At 43.1% G+C, this 18,685-nt stretch overlaps 2 protein-coding genes across 2 annotated transcripts; one reads left to right on the top strand and one right to left on the bottom strand.

The window, feature by feature from the left end:
* The first annotated feature begins 251 nt into the window (after nt 1-251).
* zgc:194312 (uncharacterized protein LOC794943 homolog) lies at nt 252-4,267 on the top strand. The gene is made up of 2 exons (XM_035646914.2): nt 252-1,864; nt 3,105-4,267. Exons 1-2 carry the CDS (start codon nt 906-908, stop codon nt 3,262-3,264), a joined length of 1,119 nt encoding a protein of 372 aa, XP_035502807.2. The 5' UTR covers nt 252-905; the 3' UTR covers nt 3,265-4,267.
* A 1,258-nt stretch (nt 4,268-5,525) lies between these two features.
* acadvl (acyl-CoA dehydrogenase very long chain) lies at nt 5,526-18,514 on the bottom strand. The gene is made up of 21 exons (XM_035646906.2): nt 18,407-18,514; nt 18,071-18,158; nt 17,879-17,945; nt 16,315-16,386; nt 16,135-16,207; nt 15,952-16,016; nt 15,716-15,850; nt 15,441-15,585; nt 14,340-14,469; nt 14,075-14,200; nt 13,765-13,963; nt 13,313-13,417; nt 12,860-12,946; nt 12,475-12,537; nt 10,741-10,842; nt 9,761-9,858; nt 8,560-8,632; nt 8,263-8,335; nt 7,625-7,697; nt 7,451-7,526; nt 5,526-6,903 (listed from the first exon to the last, which is right to left on the bottom strand). Exons 2-21 carry the CDS (start codon nt 18,142-18,144, stop codon nt 6,766-6,768), a joined length of 1,974 nt encoding a protein of 657 aa, XP_035502799.1. The 5' UTR covers nt 18,145-18,158; nt 18,407-18,514; the 3' UTR covers nt 5,526-6,765.
* Between the last annotated feature and the right edge of the window lie 171 nt (nt 18,515-18,685).

The raw sequence follows: 18,685 nt of genomic DNA, 5'->3' as shown, positions 1-18,685 counted from the left end.
GCTTATAAACTGCGATGGATTTTGTATTTGGCGTGCTGACCTGCACAAAATCAAGAACTGGACTCCGCATCCCTCTTTCGTCGTCACTCTCAGCCGAACACTTTGGCGTCCTGATCCGACACCCTGGGGGCAATTGTTGCCAAACCTTTGGATCCACACAATACACACTTTCGCACACCTACTGTAATAGACAAGAGATAATATGCAAGGAGGTTATAGTCCTCTGCACAGTGATGCCTCAGACTCGGCTGTGTCGCCAGATGCCGCTCTGGTGGTTTCGTGGTCACATTTGCACGTGGTGTTGTTGTTAACTGAACTTTTTGCACCGCTTCTCATCCAACCACATGCACGGGAGTGCCTGCAGCCCACAGAGCGGCGACAGCGATATTCAACAACATAGCAGCTCATGAAATGCGGCTATAAAGTGTTCCAAGCAGGGGACGTGTGGCACTAAATGTGACAGTGACGGGTTGACGCGTGGGTAAACGGAATATCGGAAATGTGTCCTCATGGGGCTTCACATGGATGAAAAACTACCACGAACAAAAAAACTAAACATAAACCTATTAACAGGGGAAAAGGGAGAAACCTCAGGGAGAGACCCAAGTGATGGATTCCCCTCTCCCAGGACGGACAGGAGTAGAAAGAAAGAAAAGTAAGTAGAAGAAAATGAAGTTTAAAAAGAATTATGAGAAAAGACAAGAGAGAGAGAGAGAGAGAGAGAGACAGAGGGGAGGGGAAGAGAGAGAGAAGGCGAAACTTGGGCAGTGATGCAACCCAGTCAGTCTTCAGTGAGAGAGCACTGAGAGAGGATCATGCAGCGGATAAGCTTTCACTCCCATCAGCTCTGCCTTCATCATCATCATCCTCACCCTGTAAACCCAACCAGGCCCAGCTGAGGAGTCATGTCAGCGAACACCACCACCACGGGGGCCGCGCAGGGGAGGGACTACACCTGCGTGCGCTTCTACGTGTCCACCGTGTCCTTCTCGGTGCTCCTCTTCTTCAACCTCCTCATCAACTGGACCATCGTGCGCGAGGAGCGGCTCCGGACGCGCGCGCGCTTCGTGCTGGTCTTCCACCTGCTCGTGTCCGCCCTGGTCTACCTGGGCACGAGCGGCCTCTTCTACCAGCAGCTGCACCTGGACGCGCGGCCGGGCCGCGTCGCCTGCGTGCTCATGGTCACCGTCCTGATCAGCAGCGCCTCCAACATCCTGCTGACGCTCACGGCGATGGCCCTGGACCGCTACTGCGCCGTGTGCCACCCGATGCGCTACACCGCCACCTGCGCCGCGGGCCACTGGCCCTGGCTGCTGGGCGCGCTCACCTGGCTGGTGGCCCTGGCCATCCCGCTCAGTCTGCTCCTCCAGCCGGACCCCGGGGCCGGCGGCGACGGGCCCGACTATCGCGGGGAGTGCGGCCCGGAGCAGCAGAGGAAAGGCGGGCTGCAGAAGGTGGTGTTCATCGGCGTGTGCACGGCGCTCATACTGTACAGCTACGCGCGCATACTCGTGGAGGGGCGGCGGCTGGGGGTGGTCAACAGGCGCAACCGGGCCGGCTGCAGGACGATCGCCCTGCACGGCATCCAGCTGGCCGTGTACATCCTCCCCAACTTCGTGAACTTCGTGCTGACGACGCTGCACAAACACGACTTGATCCAGACGCGCACCAAGGAGCTGTCGGCCGTGGTCGTCTTCGCCTTCTTCAGCTTGGCGCAGTGCATTGCGCCGGTCGTTTACGGGCTGCGCAAAGAGGAACTGCTGGAGAAGTTGAGTCACCGGTTCCCCTGCTGTTCCCGACACCTGAAGAGCGTGCTGGGCTGGACCGTGCAGGCCAGCTGGCAACAGCCCCGCCAAAGAACACGGTATGTGCCAAATGCACCCCCACAGACACCCGTGCGTCTTTTATCAATAATCTAGAAATCACTGACTGATGACTGACGCCATCATCTACTAATACAATAGCCTATGAACTGTAAAAGTCTGGTGTTGCCAGGTTGTGATCTCTGTCGTTGCCGGGACATTAACAGTGATGATCCAATACGTCTCAGCTGACAATAGACTATTAACAAAGTCAAAGAATTTATCAAGTTTGCATTTGTAAATGTTATCAATTGGTGGATATTTGGACTGCTGGGGAAAAGGGTTAGGTCGATTCATACATCTATGAATTGACCTGAAGTAAACAGTCACATGAAGTCACGTGAAATGTAAGAATACCTTGGAAAAGAACAAACAGGTTCATACAAGTAGCTGACTCACCCAAAACAAACTTGTGAGAATAAGCCACATATGAATAGATGCATAGCAGAGGTGTAGCAGCATGGATTTATTGACCTATAGGCACCCCTCACTGTCTTATCGTGTCTGCCATTGTTCCATTGTTTTCAGTTTTTGTTTAATATATTTACCAATATCTTTAGAGAGAAACTGACATCATCTGCGCTCAGGGCTATGATCCCGCCGATGATCGTCTACGGACAAATCAAGATCTGTTATAGGAATATAGTTCAACACATTGGGAATACCCTTATTCACTGTCTTGTGAAGGGTCTGACTACTGGACAATGATAACATGTTCGTATAAGTACGGTAAAATATATAATGCTGTAGTTTCAGATTGAAACAGACACATCAGAGTGGTGTCGATCTTCTTATCTAACTGTCAGCAAATAAGTGTATTTAACCATTTCTTTAACTTATGGGTCACGAGTACATATTTATGAAGAAAAATCTCTCGCCCGTATTTAAATTTGGAGATTACTGTAATTCTAGTGAACTGAGTAGGGGAAAACTTTGAAGAAGGATGAGTAAGAAAAAGGATGAGGTCAGTTGACTGAAGTAAACGTGAAAAACTCGTTCATTTACATAAGTTTCTGTGTAACCCTGGCTATACTACCACTACTATGGCTATAAATGTGTAATCAAAACGGTCGTTTGTAGCAGGTCATTTCAGGATGAAACCACAGCGGAGCATAAACCACTTCCTCTTTAAGTGTTTTGCCATCTTGCTACAATAATACAACAAAAGGGCAACAGGAGTTAATTCTGCAACCTACGGTGTCATGTCAGCAATTTTTCTTTTCCTCTCTTACTTTCCCTCAGGGAGCGAACGCTGACAGTCCAGACGAGCATCTCCCAAGAGGTCCCACAAGCCCCAGCGGAGGAGGAGGAGGAGGAGGAGGAGGAGGAGACTCGGCCAATGTCAGTCAGGAGTTCCTCAAATGACTCCCACTCATGTCAAGGTGATACGGACAACGCCTGATGGGAAAAGAAACGGGTCACCGTCAGGATGCCGAGGGGCACGGGAACATTTTTGGATCAGTGGGTGGATTACTCAGCGTCGGGCCAAGAAAGGAACTAGAGGAATCTCCTCGGACTTCCCGGTATAAGTCGGCTGGAAGATTCAGACCGACGCGTGAAGCAACATTGTGTTTGCCCTGTAACGAGCGCAGACATGCGGATTCACAGCGGAGCTGCTTAGCGACCAAAACCACTGGTTATTCTAAATGTTCCCTGGCTGGTCCAGGGATTTCAAAGCTTAAAGTCGTCAGGTGACAGGTCAACTACTCAGACTACTGCTGACAGTCCTGCATCATTCCGCTGTGACGGAGGATCGTTTTGTTTCCATGTGTTCTTTAAGCCCGTGCATGTTGAAGTCTCGTGGTCTCGGTCCACGTGGATATCTTTCCAGCACCTGGAAATAAAAAAAAAAGAGGAAGGTCAAATGGCAGCGGTGGTTCATTTCGTAATTGCAGTGGAACAGCTGTTGTCTGCTGATGATGATTAATCCCTCTCTTACCAAGTTAGAGAAGATGAGAAGATCAATACTGCTCTCAATATTAGGTGTAAGCAGCTGATCCCCAAAGAAACGATTGTTGTTTTTTTAGTATCAATACATATATATATTTTTTTTACATGTTAACGTGTATGAGAATTACTAATTTACAGAGAACAGTAACAAGAAAAAGCCTAAAAGCAAATTATTTGGTGGTGACGTCCCCTGCACATTACATTGGCTGCTTTAAACAATGAAACTGTATCAATATCATGAGGAAAAAACTAATAAGTAAACAACTAGCCCAGAACACAAAATTTCATCTTTACTTTTGTTTTGCTTTTATATGACGTGAACAAACAAGATCGAATAGAGAGGTACAGGGTTTTCCTGTTTGTTGTCTTTGAGCTAAGCTGACACGTATCCTGGCGCCAGCATCATTTTTTTTTAAGGACACCCATTAGATTTAATAAAAAACAACTAACGATTATTTTCATCATCGATTAATCTTTCGATTATTTTTTCTCCATTAATCGATTAGTTGTTTGGACCATTAAATGGTGAAAAATGTCGATCGTGTTTCCCAAACCCCAATATGATGTTCTGTCCACACACCCAAGATATTTACTCAACCGTCACAGAGGACCAAAGAGACCAGAAAAATATTCATATTCATATTCTATAATCAGATAATTTTTACTTTTTTTCTGATAAAAACTAGTTGACATGAATTGAACGGTCTAAAAACAAAATATATTCAGTCTACAATTACCCAAAACAGAGCTAGGCAAGAAAATCTTTATATTGGAAAAACTGGCACCAAAGAATATTTGGGCAATTTTGCTTGAAAAATAACAGAATTTTTTTGTTGTTGTTGTTGACTGATTCACTAACCATTGCAACTACAATACTTTTTGACTATTAGCTTAAATGTTGACAGTTAATGGTCCTCTAATAGGGAATTCATTTAAATGTAAACTTTCTCAAAGCAAAGCTTTTGTTTAGAATCGTTGAGCGTTTTCAGCACTCCCAGTACTTCCTACTACAGAAGAACAAAAGTTCTACATGCAGTGTCTACAGGCGAGCACAGGCCGCCATCTCGGTCGACCCGTGGCACGGATGCCGAGTTGTCACGTACTTTTTCAGTCAAGACGGCGGGAACCACACATGCCGGGGGAATTCTCAACAGTTTAACCACATAGCTCATGAAGCGGCGGCTCAGCTATCACCATCCTCATCTCTTCACCCCCACAGCAGCTACACATGACAAGTCTGTATAAGGGCAGGAAAGGGTTTTTTTTTTTTTCTTTTCTTTTTTTACAGTGGCACAATCAATGCTACCAGCAGTCATGAGGCCACAAAGCACTTACTGGCATTCCTGTTGCCTTGGAAGAGTCTGGGCTGCAGAAGTGAGAGCAACGCTGCAGATTGTAATAAATTTCGGCAGAAACAGGAAGTGCGTCTGGCAGGAAGGAGGGCTGAAAAAATTGCTTTGATGGGATTTTTTTGAAATTATTATTTAATGAGTTTCTACATGTTACAGAAGCTCATACAGTGAAAGAAAAAATCTGGAGTTTGGCCTGTAGAAACATTCACAGAGATGGCGACAAGAGTGTTACGAAGAAACTGGACGTGACAGACGCATCATTAGGATTTTATCTCTGTTCAGGCAGGGGCCGAACAAACGGCAGTAGAAATAAATTAGAGCTCATACAGACATGAAATCAGAGTAATGGATGAGACAGACAGATTGATACCTACTTTATTTATTAATCCCAATAAAAGTGTTTTGTGTCCAGATAAAAAATTTCTCACGGCAGAACTGCAAAAACTCCGGTGCATATGATCGCATCTGACAGCAGCACCGGTTGTCACAATACAAACTACGAGATGGCAGGAATATGTGCAGAGCTTTGTTGATCCTGTACAAACAGTTTGAGCTGCAAGATGAAACTAATGACACCTGCCACTTTCAGCAGAGAAAACAAACTCACCTGACGGCCATTGGTAAATAGTGAAGAAAGAAGCTAAAGTCCACTCAAGTTGAACTTCAAACAGCATCTGTGGACCGGTTTCTAAGGCAACGGCTTTTGCCCCCCGACAGCACGGGCAGCGAGTGAGGTTAACGAACGTGCAGAGGGCCGTCGCGGTACAGTAACGCCACACCGCTATATGAACATCTTAACACATTGTTAATTCAAAGGCGAAAGTTTGCTCTTCAAAATGCTTGCGTATAAATTAAAACAGATTTGTTCAAAGCTTCTTCTGTCAACTGGCCTCTTACCAAAATCACATTCATGTTATATATGTGAATATATATATATATATATGTTTAGTCATCAGAAAAATATAACACCGTAATTTCACGTTTCAGCAGATTAAATGAAATCTTTCAAGTGCTGAGACACAAAGTAAAAGGTGCATTTAGTCCATGCACACACTGGGGGCTATCTTGATATTGTGTCCCGAAAATAACAACAAAAACAGTACCACTGACTTCAGACCAGGATTTTGTTGGTCAATCACACTTTCACTTCCCTATGCCTCAAATTAGCAAAGTGCCAATAGGAAATTGACAAATGTCTCCGTCTGACTCGAACAAAGACACACTCTTAACCGCTGTTAAGATGACAACGACCAACTTCCCGGTTGTGAGGTTTTGGTGCGTGAATGCTTCATCGCACAGAGCAGATTGAAGGTCACTGGGTTCAAGGCAGAGTGGGTCGTCAATGTGTGGTTTGATCCCCAATTCCTCCTGTCTACATGTAAGTGTCCTTGGGCAAGACGAGATGCTCCTGATATTCATGTATATGTGTGTGTGTGTGTGTGTGTGTTAAAGGGTGAATGACGGGGCAAATTGTCCAAAGGCGCTTTGGATGAAAGCGTTAAATAAATGCAGCCATTTTACCACTGATGTGTGATGCAAAGATGACAAAGAGCCTGCTGAAATTGTGGCAGGAAAAAAAAAAAAGGGGGAGTGTGGTGTGTTTAGTAACCCAGAGGGTGAGGAGCAACCACTCCTCCATTCTCCACCATGGCTCCGGAGATGGCCCGCAGGTTCTTGAAGAGTCGTCTGGAGTCGCTGGAGTTCAGGGTCTTGATGTCGCGCGTGACCCTCTCATAGGCCTGGAGGACACAGGGAGCATTAAAGAAAGATCAAAAATATTTTCTCTCCAAAAACTGATGAAGAAAATTGATGTGCTACGCAGTGAAAGAGAAGAGCATTCGCCAGCAGGTATGTTGGGCAGTGGTGCTCGAGACAAACTGAAAGTGAGGAATAAAATCAAAAAGCTAAAGTTGGGCTAAATCGATATTTACGAAACCAAACCATTTAAGAAATTTGGAAGCATTCTGGATTCACGACAAGATGGAAAAATTACAGATAAAGCTGTTTACAGACTTAGTCACGTGTAATCAATTAATAACTTACTGTATGCTAATTGTAGCCATTCATCAGGTGATGAATGGCTACAATCTCAAACTGTCAATCATAACCACGTTTGAATAACTGTTTCAATATCAACCAGACTCACTGAAACAAGTAACTTTTCTACCTCATCACAAACTATAATGAATATGTGCAGAGATTATTTTCTCACTTTTACTAAAGACTATTAAGTCTAAATGTAGGATTTAAATCATTTCAGGCATTTCGTTTGTCAGTGTGTCTCACCTCCATACACCAGGTCTCACACAGTATCTTCTCGTGCTGAGCGGAGGCTTGTCCCTGACTCAGAGAGCGTGAAGCTCTGCAGAGGAAAGGGTGAAAATGTAAAAGACTGTACACTAGACAACATCTTTGTCAGTCTCTACTATGTTGAGGAGCGGGACCTCAAGGAATACTTACCTGGACAGGACCACCACCATGGCGTACAGGTCGATGGCACAGTCCGCGACTCTCTTCAGGACAAACTGTTCATCTGGAACAGCAGGAAACGTGCTTGTTGACGCGACTTGTCAAAAAACTTAATCGAACCAAAATAATCGGCTGTTGTGACTTTCTGTAGACAAATCCCAATGCTTTATTTATTCAATGAAACAAAATGTATGTATGAAATTATGGGAGCCCGACAGATATATTGTTTTGCCGATAATATCGCCCGATATTAGCCTTTCACAGACATATCTGTATTTTGTTTATATATGTTTACATTTTACGTGAAATAGATGTTTATTTTCTTAATTCAAGTTCTATATATTTGTGTTTTTTTTTAATTTAAAGTTATTTATCATAAAGTTTATGGTGAAATAATAATATCAAGTGTCAATTACATTTCTTTGTCATAAAGGTTTGATAACGAAATCTTAGGAATCATTGTACAAATCTTGTGCTCCCTAATATCTATATCGGCCCCAAAAAATCCACCGGTCGGGCTCTAGAAATTACTACATTACAGTGAAACAGCAAAAATGAAACCAATTTATTTCCATCCAACGCCCACAAGAATGTTTCCCCCACATTCACACATATGCACGCATACTTACCGATGATCTTTTTGCCATGTTTGACAAGCAGCTCTTCAACGACCACTCCGAATTGTTCGATGGCTTTAACCGTCTTAAAAAAAACAAATCACACAAAAACACAAAGAGGAATTATGAAAAATGTTGGTGTGAGTGAGTTATTTAAGGCCATAAAACAGAAAAAATAATCCCATACCATACTATTAGTAAGAAAAGAAAAGAAAAAAGTTTGTCCCGGCAGACTGTCACACCTACTCACTCTCTCCGAGCTGCTTTGGGGAAACCCCTTAAATAAAAAAGCCAGAGACAGTAACGTACCAGTTCGCCGCTCTGTGCCAGCTCAGGGTGTACGGTTCCCTGCAGCGTCAGGCCTGTGCCCAAACCGGCCTTCCTAAAAAACACAACAAAACAACAAAACAGTTATATGAAGATATAGCAAATTAGTTGAAATGGCTCCAACTGTTCAGCTACAGGACTGCTGTGCAATTTAAAACAGTGCTCACACTAACCAACACATAATTAAGCACTTATGGTTCCCACTGAAATCCAAAGAAAACACACTTAACGCGTGAAAAAGCTGCTTTGGGTTGCAGATACAAATTTGCAGTGCAAGTAAATTTAAGTGCAGCATGAGCAATTACACAGCTAATGTATTAAAATTATTATTTAGATGGATGAGTGAAACTTGTCCTGTGCACAGTGTATTTGTGTGTAAGGGTCGGGTAAAAGAGCTATTTTGGATGACGCGCCCTTTGACCGAATCAGAGAGCGAAGGTGTTTGTACCAGATCTGAACGGCCACAATTGAGATATTGCGAAATTGCAATATTGTTTTAATACGGGAATAACGGCTAGCATTCTCTGACGGCCTCTCCAGGAAGACATCCAATAGTGTTGCACTTATTGGTCACATGTTAAAAGCCAGAAATAGCTGTTTATTTTCTCAGCTCTGCAGGCCCGGACGAGAGTTTGATGTGTGATAAAGTCAGAGCGTGGAATGTGGAAAGTTAAAGAAAAAAGTCAGAGAATTTTGATTGTCGTACTGTTGCATTGCAGCGCACATCAGTAGCCGTGTAAGAGTATGGTAATAAGAGAAGCCTCCGTCTGCACCGTAACAAGAGCATTTCTGAAAGCATCAGTTAATCTACTGCAGCAAGTGTTTTTACATTGGGAGGAATTGTGATCTTTGTGACGGCCGTGTGTGCTGACGATGCCCAACCTTAAAAAAACGATCTTCAAAAACACAATTCTAAGGAGGAAGTGAAGACGAAATGCACCCAATTCCTGGAAATGTTGACTTAATGTATATACACACACAAGAGAGAGCTGCTGAGATGTCAGGTGCAAATCAATAAACTGCAACCGTTCATACTGCAGAGGAAGCAGTATGTCAATCTCTCACCATCAGCTACAGAGGTGTGTGTGTGTGTGTGTGTGTGTGTGTGTGTGTGTGTGTGTGTGTGTGTGTGTGTGTGTGTGTGTGTGTGTGTGTGTGTGTGTGTGTGTGTGTGTGTTGCAACCTTTTGGCTCTCTTGGTGAGTTCTCCTGCGAGCAGCCCGGCGTTGCCGAGTGGGTTCTTCAGCGCCTTCTGCAGACCCTTCAGCTGGATACCGGCGTTCTGGCGGGGAGGAACACGCGTGATACATCAGCAATGAGAAGAAAAAAAAACGATTCAGGGTGCTGAAATAAGACCAATGACTCGATGAAACAAACTAACTTATGTTATGTACCCGATTTCCCCCCCTCCTATCCTGACAGAAATATTTAATGTTGCGGAAAACAGACGTAAGAGATGAAGTCAGTTGTCAGGGGATTTAAGATATATATAAATTTTACAAAAAGACAATGCGGAACAGGCTAACTAAGTTTTTGCATCAGACTTGGAGAACTCCCAGAAAAGTGTATTAAACATGTCATAATCATAACCTTAATATCTTTCCCTGGTGACATGAGCAGGATTTTTCTCCACCATTATTTACATCTGTGCAAAAGTCTACTTCCTACATTTAGGGGTTAAATCGCAATGTTCATCAGAAAATGCTGTCGGTGGCATGTGTGCAGTTTTGCACCAACCTATTTGTTGGGAGTAGGTTGTAATTGTTTTGGTAATTTATGCCTCACTTGAGCAAACACGGTCAACATTATCTTTCTAAGGAATTGGCCCTTCCTCTACACAGAATAGTGAAGAATGGCAGAGATGTTGCCTGTGTTCAGTTTTTAAGAAATAGAAAAGATTGACAAGTGTTAGGAAACACATGCTTAACACAGAGCCTTGGTGTAAAACAAGAAGAAGAAAAAAGGAAGTTGCTTTTAAAAGGCTACAAGATGCAGCAGTGTCTTACAAGCTGAATAGGAAGTACTGTGATGAGTTTTACAGAAATCAGATATCACTTCCTCTCTACAGAGCATCTGTTCTTTTCCACACATACATTATTGTATGATCACAGCCGAGTCTGAGGAAAAACAAACAACGGTGCGACAAAAAGGGATTCCACATTACCTGGAAACCATTGAGGGCCACAAAGAGCCTCAGGATGTCGTTGGTTCCCTCAAAGATGCGGAAAATTCTCAGATCCCTCATCACTCTCTCCACCCCGGAGTCCTTGTGGGCAGAGACAGAAATGATGACCTTTCATTTCTTACTCAACTAAATTCTGTGCTGCATTGAGCTGCAATAATAAACCATACTTTACTTTACTATACTTTTGCCCGTAATCTGCTCTTTATTTCAATCTGTGAATTCTATATCAATATGCAACTTTACCGAACAGCTGCGCCATTTATTGTATCTTACACATACAAGCCATTTTGATCTCAGTGTGTCACATAAGTTGAGATGAGGTGGTGTGAAAACTATTTGTATTTTTGGTAGCAAAGATGAAACTTTCTGTCCAGAAGAGCAGAAACGAAAATGTACGGGGCACATGTCTGTGTTAACTTCCTCGGTGAAGCGAAACCCTGAGTCAAAATACAGAAAAATCTGTTGTATCAGTTTGTCTTCCCCACAACTAATTTCACACTTATTTGCAAATACACGAGGGAAGTGGAAAAACCCCCCCCACAGTTTATCAATACAACCATAATAGCCTATAATAAAAACACATCTTGAGCTTAAAATTTGCATTTTCTGTGTATAGATTGTAAATGGTTCTGTTGTTAAACTAAATTGCTCTAAATTGTTCTGCTTGTTTTGCTTCACTCAGTGTAAGTGTTTGCAGAGAACAATTTGCACCAGGGTTGCCACCGCTGCAGTTAGTTCCTCTCACGGGCGTTTCACGATTTGGGCGAACCTTCCACTCTGCAGAGGCAAAGCGGCACGTCGGCTCCAGAGGTGGCCCTCATGTATCTTTTGGTTTATTTTAAGAACGGCAACAATATTGTTTAGATAACTTTGCTTCGCCCCCGTATCTTCGGCGACTCTGCACTGCTCTATTCTTGGGTTCCTGGTTGATCTTACTGAAGAAACCATCAGTGTGGTTTTTTAGTATTTTCTGAGCACGTGTGTCTTGCACGTAGCAAAAGCGAGACTACACGACAGACTTAAAAGTTCCTTTTACACGTTGGTTTCCCACCGCACTTGGGGAAGCGAGAAGACTGAGCAATAACAAATTAATAAAATGAAAGCTTTGCTTGAGACAGAGCCATTGTCATGTAGTTTACGGATGATTCAAAGGAGCCATGCACGGGTGGAACTGAAAACAACGGAACAAATGTCGGTGGACTTTCAGCACTCTGCGTAGTGTTTTACAGTAATTTAATACTGCTCTAGTGCATAAATTAATTCTATTATTTTGTTCGGGTTACATGCACACTTGGTTCACTCGTTTTAACGTCCTGCTATCAGAACTCAAGCGTTTGAACCGGGAACAATTTGGAAAAAAGTTTATTGTTGGTGAAACACAAGAGACTATATGGTACCTGGGTTCTTCCTGCAGTCACGGGCTACGCTAAACTCTGGACAGGAGGATTTTTTGTGTCTCACAAACTTAGAATTTAACACACTCTATACTATTAAAAAAAACAACCTACTCTATCAAGTTGTCGTGTTTTCGTTTTGGTTGCTGTATATAGAAGAATCATGTATTTACTTTCACCAGGATATTGAATGCTTTAATTCAATAACTGGAAAATTCCAGCACGGGACAGAACACAAACTGCTAACACGTATTTCTCACATGCATCATCTCAGTCGCCGTCTGGTGTGTAAGTCACAGGATGTGCACCGAGCACTCACCTTCATGAAGCCCATGCCGCCCATAACCTGAATACACTCGTCGGTCACGGTCCAGGCTGCTTCCTGTCACAGTTGTGGGGAGAGTAAAAAAAGCAACAAATGAGCTTTTGCTCTGTCAATGACACAATTATCTTAATTTAGTCAACAAGCCTCGAGACTTCTACTTCCCCTTCCACCCCGTCTCAGTCAGTTTTCCACAGAATAAGGAACATTATACATATTATGTAAGATGTGCTGCGTTCCCTGGTTTGTGCAAATGTGTAAGAAGTAATTTAAATAGGTTACAGTATGAGATGGCAATACAAGCAATTAAGCACCGTCAGCCGGGCATTGTGGGAACTATTAGCACCCTCTGGTTCGCCTGTTGTGCTACTAAAGTTCTTACAGAGGCAAAGATCTTGCTGATGGCAGCTTCGATATGGAAGTCAGTCGATCCACTGTCCATGTTGCCGCTGATCATGTAGGCCATTGACTGCAAAGAAGAAGAAGAACAAAGAAAAGACGCGACTCGTTCATCTATGCTGCAGACATTTTCCTCAACAGTACGAAATACAGACAAAGAGGGAAAAAGTTGAATCTAATGAACCCAAAACATCTTTGGTGAGCAAATGAAACAGTGTTTGTGTGGCAGTAAAACTATAACTTACAAAAAATACATGCTGTTTCTTTCCTGTAACAATAAATCATCTGAGAGTGTGAATTTCTTTGGGTAAAACAGAATAATATTTGTTTCAATGCCATCTTCATGAGAGCTGATATTAAAACATCTCAGTGTTAGAAGATATGTGAGAAATGTGAATCAGACAGGAACACAAAGGAAAGTGTTAATCGGTCTGACCTCAGTTACATATTGCATCATCGCCATGCGCGCCATCTTCTCCTGGATCGCTCCGTAGTTGTGGATCTTGTTCCCGAACTGGGTTCTGTTGGCTGCATGGTCCACCTGGTGAAAATGAGGAAGATGATGGTTACCGGCTGCATCTTCATCTTCGAAAAACAGATCCTTCGTCTTACTGTAGCACATGATAATCACTCGCTTTTCCCGCTCAGCTAATGAAATACACAGAGGACAAGGATTCCATTTGAAAAATAATTAGCGCAGAGATTCTCCCGAATTCACTGATGTCCGCCCGTGCCCGAAAGAGTAAACACAATCCGCAAATAATAAACACAAATGATCCAAACTAGCATGAGCAACGTCAAAATTTGCAGTGAGGTGAAGCGAAATATCTAAAACATACCGCTTCCTTTCCCGTCCACATTTGTTTGTGCTATGTGTAGTTCACTCACAGCTTTGGTGATGACTCCCTTCATTGTGCCGGCAAGGGCGGCCGCCATGCCAAAGCGCCCGTTGTTCAGGATGTTCATGGCCACCTTGAAACCCCCGCCGACCTCACCCAGCAAACAGTCGGCCGGCACGCGAACGTTATCAAAATATACCTCGGCTGTGTTGGACGCCTTGATGCCCATCTTCTTCTCTGGGGCGCCACTGGGAGCGAGACGGCGGAACAGGAGAGATTTTAGGGAAAAAGAACAGACACAATTCAGCCTCATTCAGTCATTGATGGAGCTCGGTGATAAAACAGTAAAGTGTCCTCACTGTGTCACTCCTCCGAAGCTCCTCTCCACAATGAAGGCCGAGATCTTGTCTTTCATCTCCCCGGTTTTGGGATCTTTCACGGGCGTCTTGGCGAACACTGTGAAGATCTCAGCCAGGCCTCCATTGCTGACGGAAGAAATGAGTAATCAGATTAGGGAAAGCACAGCATCAGCTTCTTATCATTACATTATAGAGCTGCCCCCTTGTGGTGAAAGTAAAAAAAAAGAAGAAAAGTTTCTGTATACGTCCTCCTCCGTTTCCTCACCTGATCCAAATCTTGCTTCCACTGAGAGTGAAATATTGTCCGCAGGGTGACTCAACAGCCGTGGTCTTGATAGAGGCGGCGTCAGAGCCACTGGCTGGTTCAGTCAGGCAGAAGGCGGCTATGTGCTCACCTGCAGGGACAAATACACACATGCAGTGTCAAGCATGTGCAGTGCACACAACAGAAATGTTAACCAGTTCTGTATGTTTCCTTCATTGGTTTATGTAACTTCTCGATACATTGAAACAATACAATGAAAACCTTTTGTGGTATTTCAGCCTTGACCGCAGAGCTACATGAATACGGAACAAAGGATGCAGGAGTACATTTAAGTTGTATTGATCCTGTAATCAAATCCTGTGTAAAAAAGGAAGATTGGTTTGCAAAATACGTGTAAAAGTCCACCTTTAGAAATGCGTAACTGAGGAGGAACATGGCTCCCTTATTTCTGATTATCCATCTTATTCCCCGACCAATTTTTTGTGACCAACGTGGATACATGAGTGTTTAAATAACCCAAAAATGGTACAGTGGCTTTACAAAACCCAAAACTTTGACAATGGCTCTGTCCCAATGACATCTTGCCATTTATTGACTGACATACAGTATATGCCTATACAAATTATTTTGCAATAAACTCTCTTTTTCGATATGCTTGTAATGTTTTGATTTAATGTCCCCTGCAACCGAACATGCTTTTGTTGTGGTCTTTGCATTTATTATGTTTTGTGTAAAGGTACCTTGAAAAGCACTGGGTGACATGTTCCAAATTATATATTTTATAATATATTTTGAGTCATCCCTTAATAAATCATCCGCACTACATCCACATCTAGAAATATCGTGCATTCACGTGGAGCAGGAATCATCAGAAAAAGTAGTTCCTGACTCTTGAGCGCCACGTCAAGCCAGAAAACAACAACTGGAGTTGAAGAAACGTCATACACATTGACAAAAATGAACTACATTTTACAATCGCCCTTGAATAGTTGCTTTTAGTGTGAGCATATTTGCTGTTTTATACGTTGCTGCAATTTACAACTACAGATGTATTTGAATCAGGATACCGACTGCTGGTTATTCAAATGCTGGTTATTTTACCTGTGGCGAGCTTCGGCAGGTACTTCTCCTTCTGGGCTGGATTCCCAAAAAGCAGAATTCCCTTGAAGCCAATGGACTGGTGGGCACCCAGAGTGATGCCCACGCCCAGGTCATGACTGCCAACGATCTCAACCAACCGGGCGTACTGTGAGACAGACGGATATTATCACATTAGACTCATTGCTCTGTCTGAAGCAAATTGCGACGAGACAATATTTACTCATGTGTGTTTATGATAAGAGTAAGCATCCATAAATCTACTCAAGCAGACTTACCTGTGTGTTTGAGAGGCCCAGGCCGCCCAGGTCAGCTGGCACCTGCAGGCCGAAGGCACCCATCTCCTTCAGGCCCTCCATGGTGTGATCCTCCACCTTCTCCAAGACATCGTTCTTCGCAGCATCGTTCACCTCCTGAGCAGAAACATTAAAAGGTGGGGGGGGGGGGGGTTAGAGAGGCTGTAAGTATGTGATCATACAAATTCATACATTAGATCAAAGAGGTTTAAAATTACCTCAAAGAATTTGCTGACAGGCCCCACAAGCTCTCGGAGGAACTGGTCCTGCTCCTCGCTGAGGGCTACGGTACAGATAAAAAGTGATTTTACATACAGCGACCCTTTTTCATTGCTGCAAAACTATACTGACATGTTGGCATCTTTTTAAATATGACATTAAATGAATATCCACTGATTTACCTTTGGGGAAGGGAAACACTTGGGCGGTCGCGATCTGCCCCTTGAAAATGTTGACGGCAAAGGATTTGGATTCCTGCAGAAAATTAAGTTGAACAATGTAAAACTTGTACCAAAGAAAAATGCCCAGATACTGAGTTAAAGGTGCTGTTAAAGGTCAAGTATAATAATGAATCAACATACAAGAGAAACTGCCTTCTTTTCCACTTTAGTGGCGGCATCACTTCCGACTGCTGCTGTCTTCTCTAGCACCGCCTGAAGACAAACAAAACCAAACAAGACAATGGACATGTAAACAGCTAAAAAAAACAATATCTGGTGTAAAGACAACTAAAACAACATCAGTCATTCAGCTTCATTATTTTGGTGAAGAATTTTCATATAGATCTGAGTTGTTCGTAGACTTTTTTTTTGTTTGTCCAGTTTAACCTGCAGGAGTTTCTGAATGCTGGTTTTACATGTTCTCAAGTAAATTCATGAGGTTTGATTTCATACATATTGTAATGATGTGAAAAGTGGTACCCCCACCCACCAGGGGAAAACTCTACCTAAAAGACAACAAAACTAGGTTGTCATGTTTGTAGTTAGTGCGAGGGAAGAGGGAAAGTCTTCCTGTGGTCTTTGTGTTAAAGCAGGGGGATACTGTTCGAGATGTTCTCTCGTTTACAACCTTTTCTGTTTCTGCAGTCAGAAGACTTGATCATGGTTCATAAACACAATTTTGCTCCGGCGTCACTATCAAGCTGCTATGCTGCATTTAAAAATCTATTTTTAATGATCGTGACATCCTCAGACTGACATGTGAAATGTGTGACCAGAGAAATGTAGACCATAAGTACTGCTACAAGTCACCTGTCATCAGATCACAATCAGCTGCAGGCATTATTACTGTCCTAAACTACATATTATATATATATATATATATATATATATATATATATATATATATATATATATATATATATATATATACTGTATATGCATATATATGTATAGATATATATTATAACTGTGGCTGCTAGAGAACAAATGGGTCACACTCTTTTCAGACTTCATCTCAGCACACCTTACTTGTGTAAATCTCTCTCTTGTACTGTGGCCCTGAAGTGGATTTTAATTATTTGTTAAAAAAGAAAAACAAAACAAAACAGAACAAAAAAAACACTTCTTGATGATCTCTTGCTCACATGTGGTTTGACTGCAGCTTTAAGTAGCTTCGGACAAAGCATGGGTGAGGTCGAATTGTCCTTCCTATCTACTATTCCTATCTACCATTCCTTCTCCCCAGTGGAAAATGTCATGAGGTCGAGGAAAGGTGTAAAGGAGGACGTCAAGATTTAGGAAACTTCCTAGGCCAATTTGACAATTCAAACCTCACCCCATGTCTGCCGAATGAATTTAGATTCAAGTAGTAGGTGTGAGGAAAATCTTTGTCTGTCAGTGGTGGATGTGGAGCAGTGTGACACACGGCGCGCGCGACATCTCCCAACAACTGAACCCAGTACAGGACAACTGCAGCGTGTCACCTTTACAGCTGGGGGTCACGTGACCGGTGAACCTTCACCCACTTCGAGCGGGAGGGCACGTCGACGTTACGTCACCCGTGACAAATAAGACTCTGGTACATGGCAAGTCTACACAATGCAACGGACATATCTGACTGAATGTACATATATATATATATATATATATATATAAAAAAAATAAGTCGGAATATGAATTATTACGAAGGCAAATGTTGTCGTACCTGTGCGGCTTGGCTCGCGTAGAGACGGGAGTTGTGCACAGCAGCCACACTGGCCACACGCTGACCTCTGCAGACCAGAGACGACACGATAAGAGTCAATGTTTTTCTTCCCCCCCCCCCCCTTAGTAATGTCATTTTAGCTAAGCATGGAGCTAGCAAGTGGCTTCAGTAATAGCTTCATAAGTCACCTACCCAGACAGCACGGGAGGAATCCGGAGAATGGTGCCGCACAGTGCGGGAGACTGGGTCACCTTGCGAAGCAGCATGGTTATAATGTATTCTACAGTAGAGGAAGCACAAATCGAATTAGCTCAATGACAACTCAGACGGGTTAGCTAACGGGCTACAGTGGGTTAGCTAACAGCTGGAGTAGTGCACTACTACCTAGCTCGCCGCTAGGCTACGTAACGTTTCATAACCTGACCACTTTTTGACTCCTCGCACAAAGAGCGGGAAGGACCAGTTGAGATTATTCTCAGAATAATAGAATTCCCTCTTTCGACACAAAAATAATATTTCTTTTCATACCTGCACAAGTTATGGTTATAATACGCTCCCGACGACCGCCTGACTGCTCCCCTCAATTGACACCGATTTTTTCCTCCCCTCCTGTTGTCTTCCGACCGCGGTGCTTCGTGGGATATGTAGTTTTACAGGCTCGGGTGGTTCTCCAGTCCTCTGAAACCAAATTCAATTTAAAAATTCACGCCAACAAAAATAATTAACATTTAATCAAACGTATTAAAACACATAGTAAAAATGATAAAGTGGGAGTTGGTTTATAATAGAATATATATTGTGTATACA

The sequence above is a fragment of the Scophthalmus maximus genome, chromosome 12, assembly GCF_022379125.1.
Source record: "Scophthalmus maximus strain ysfricsl-2021 chromosome 12, ASM2237912v1, whole genome shotgun sequence".
Classification (NCBI taxonomy): Eukaryota; Metazoa; Chordata; class Actinopteri; order Pleuronectiformes; family Scophthalmidae; genus Scophthalmus; species Scophthalmus maximus.
The sequence above is the reverse complement of the archived record's forward strand: the minus strand, read 5'-3'. Positions and strand labels throughout refer to the sequence as shown.

What these genes read in the sequence shown, in the direction of transcription:
- zgc:194312 (XM_035646914.2), top strand. Translation starts at nt 906, where the DNA reads ATGTCAGCGAACACCACCACCACGGGGGCCGCGCAGGGGAGGGACTAC. An exon ending in CAGCCCCGCCAAAGAACACG is followed by an intron (nt 1,865 to 3,104) that starts GTATGTGCCAAA and finishes ACTTTCCCTCAG; the next exon opens with GGAGCGAACGCTGACAGTCC.
- acadvl (XM_035646906.2), bottom strand. Translation starts at nt 18,144, where the DNA reads ATGCTGCTTCGCAAGGTGACCCAGTCTCCCGCACTGTGCGGCACCATT. An exon ending in AGGGAGTCATCACCAAAGCT is followed by an intron (nt 13,418 to 13,764) that starts GTGAGTGAACTA and finishes CATTTTCACCAG; the next exon opens with GTGGACCATGCAGCCAACAG. An exon ending in GCGGCATGGGCTTCATGAAG is followed by an intron (nt 10,843 to 12,474) that starts GTGAGTGCTCGG and finishes TCTGCCCACAAG; the next exon opens with GACTCCGGGGTGGAGAGAGT.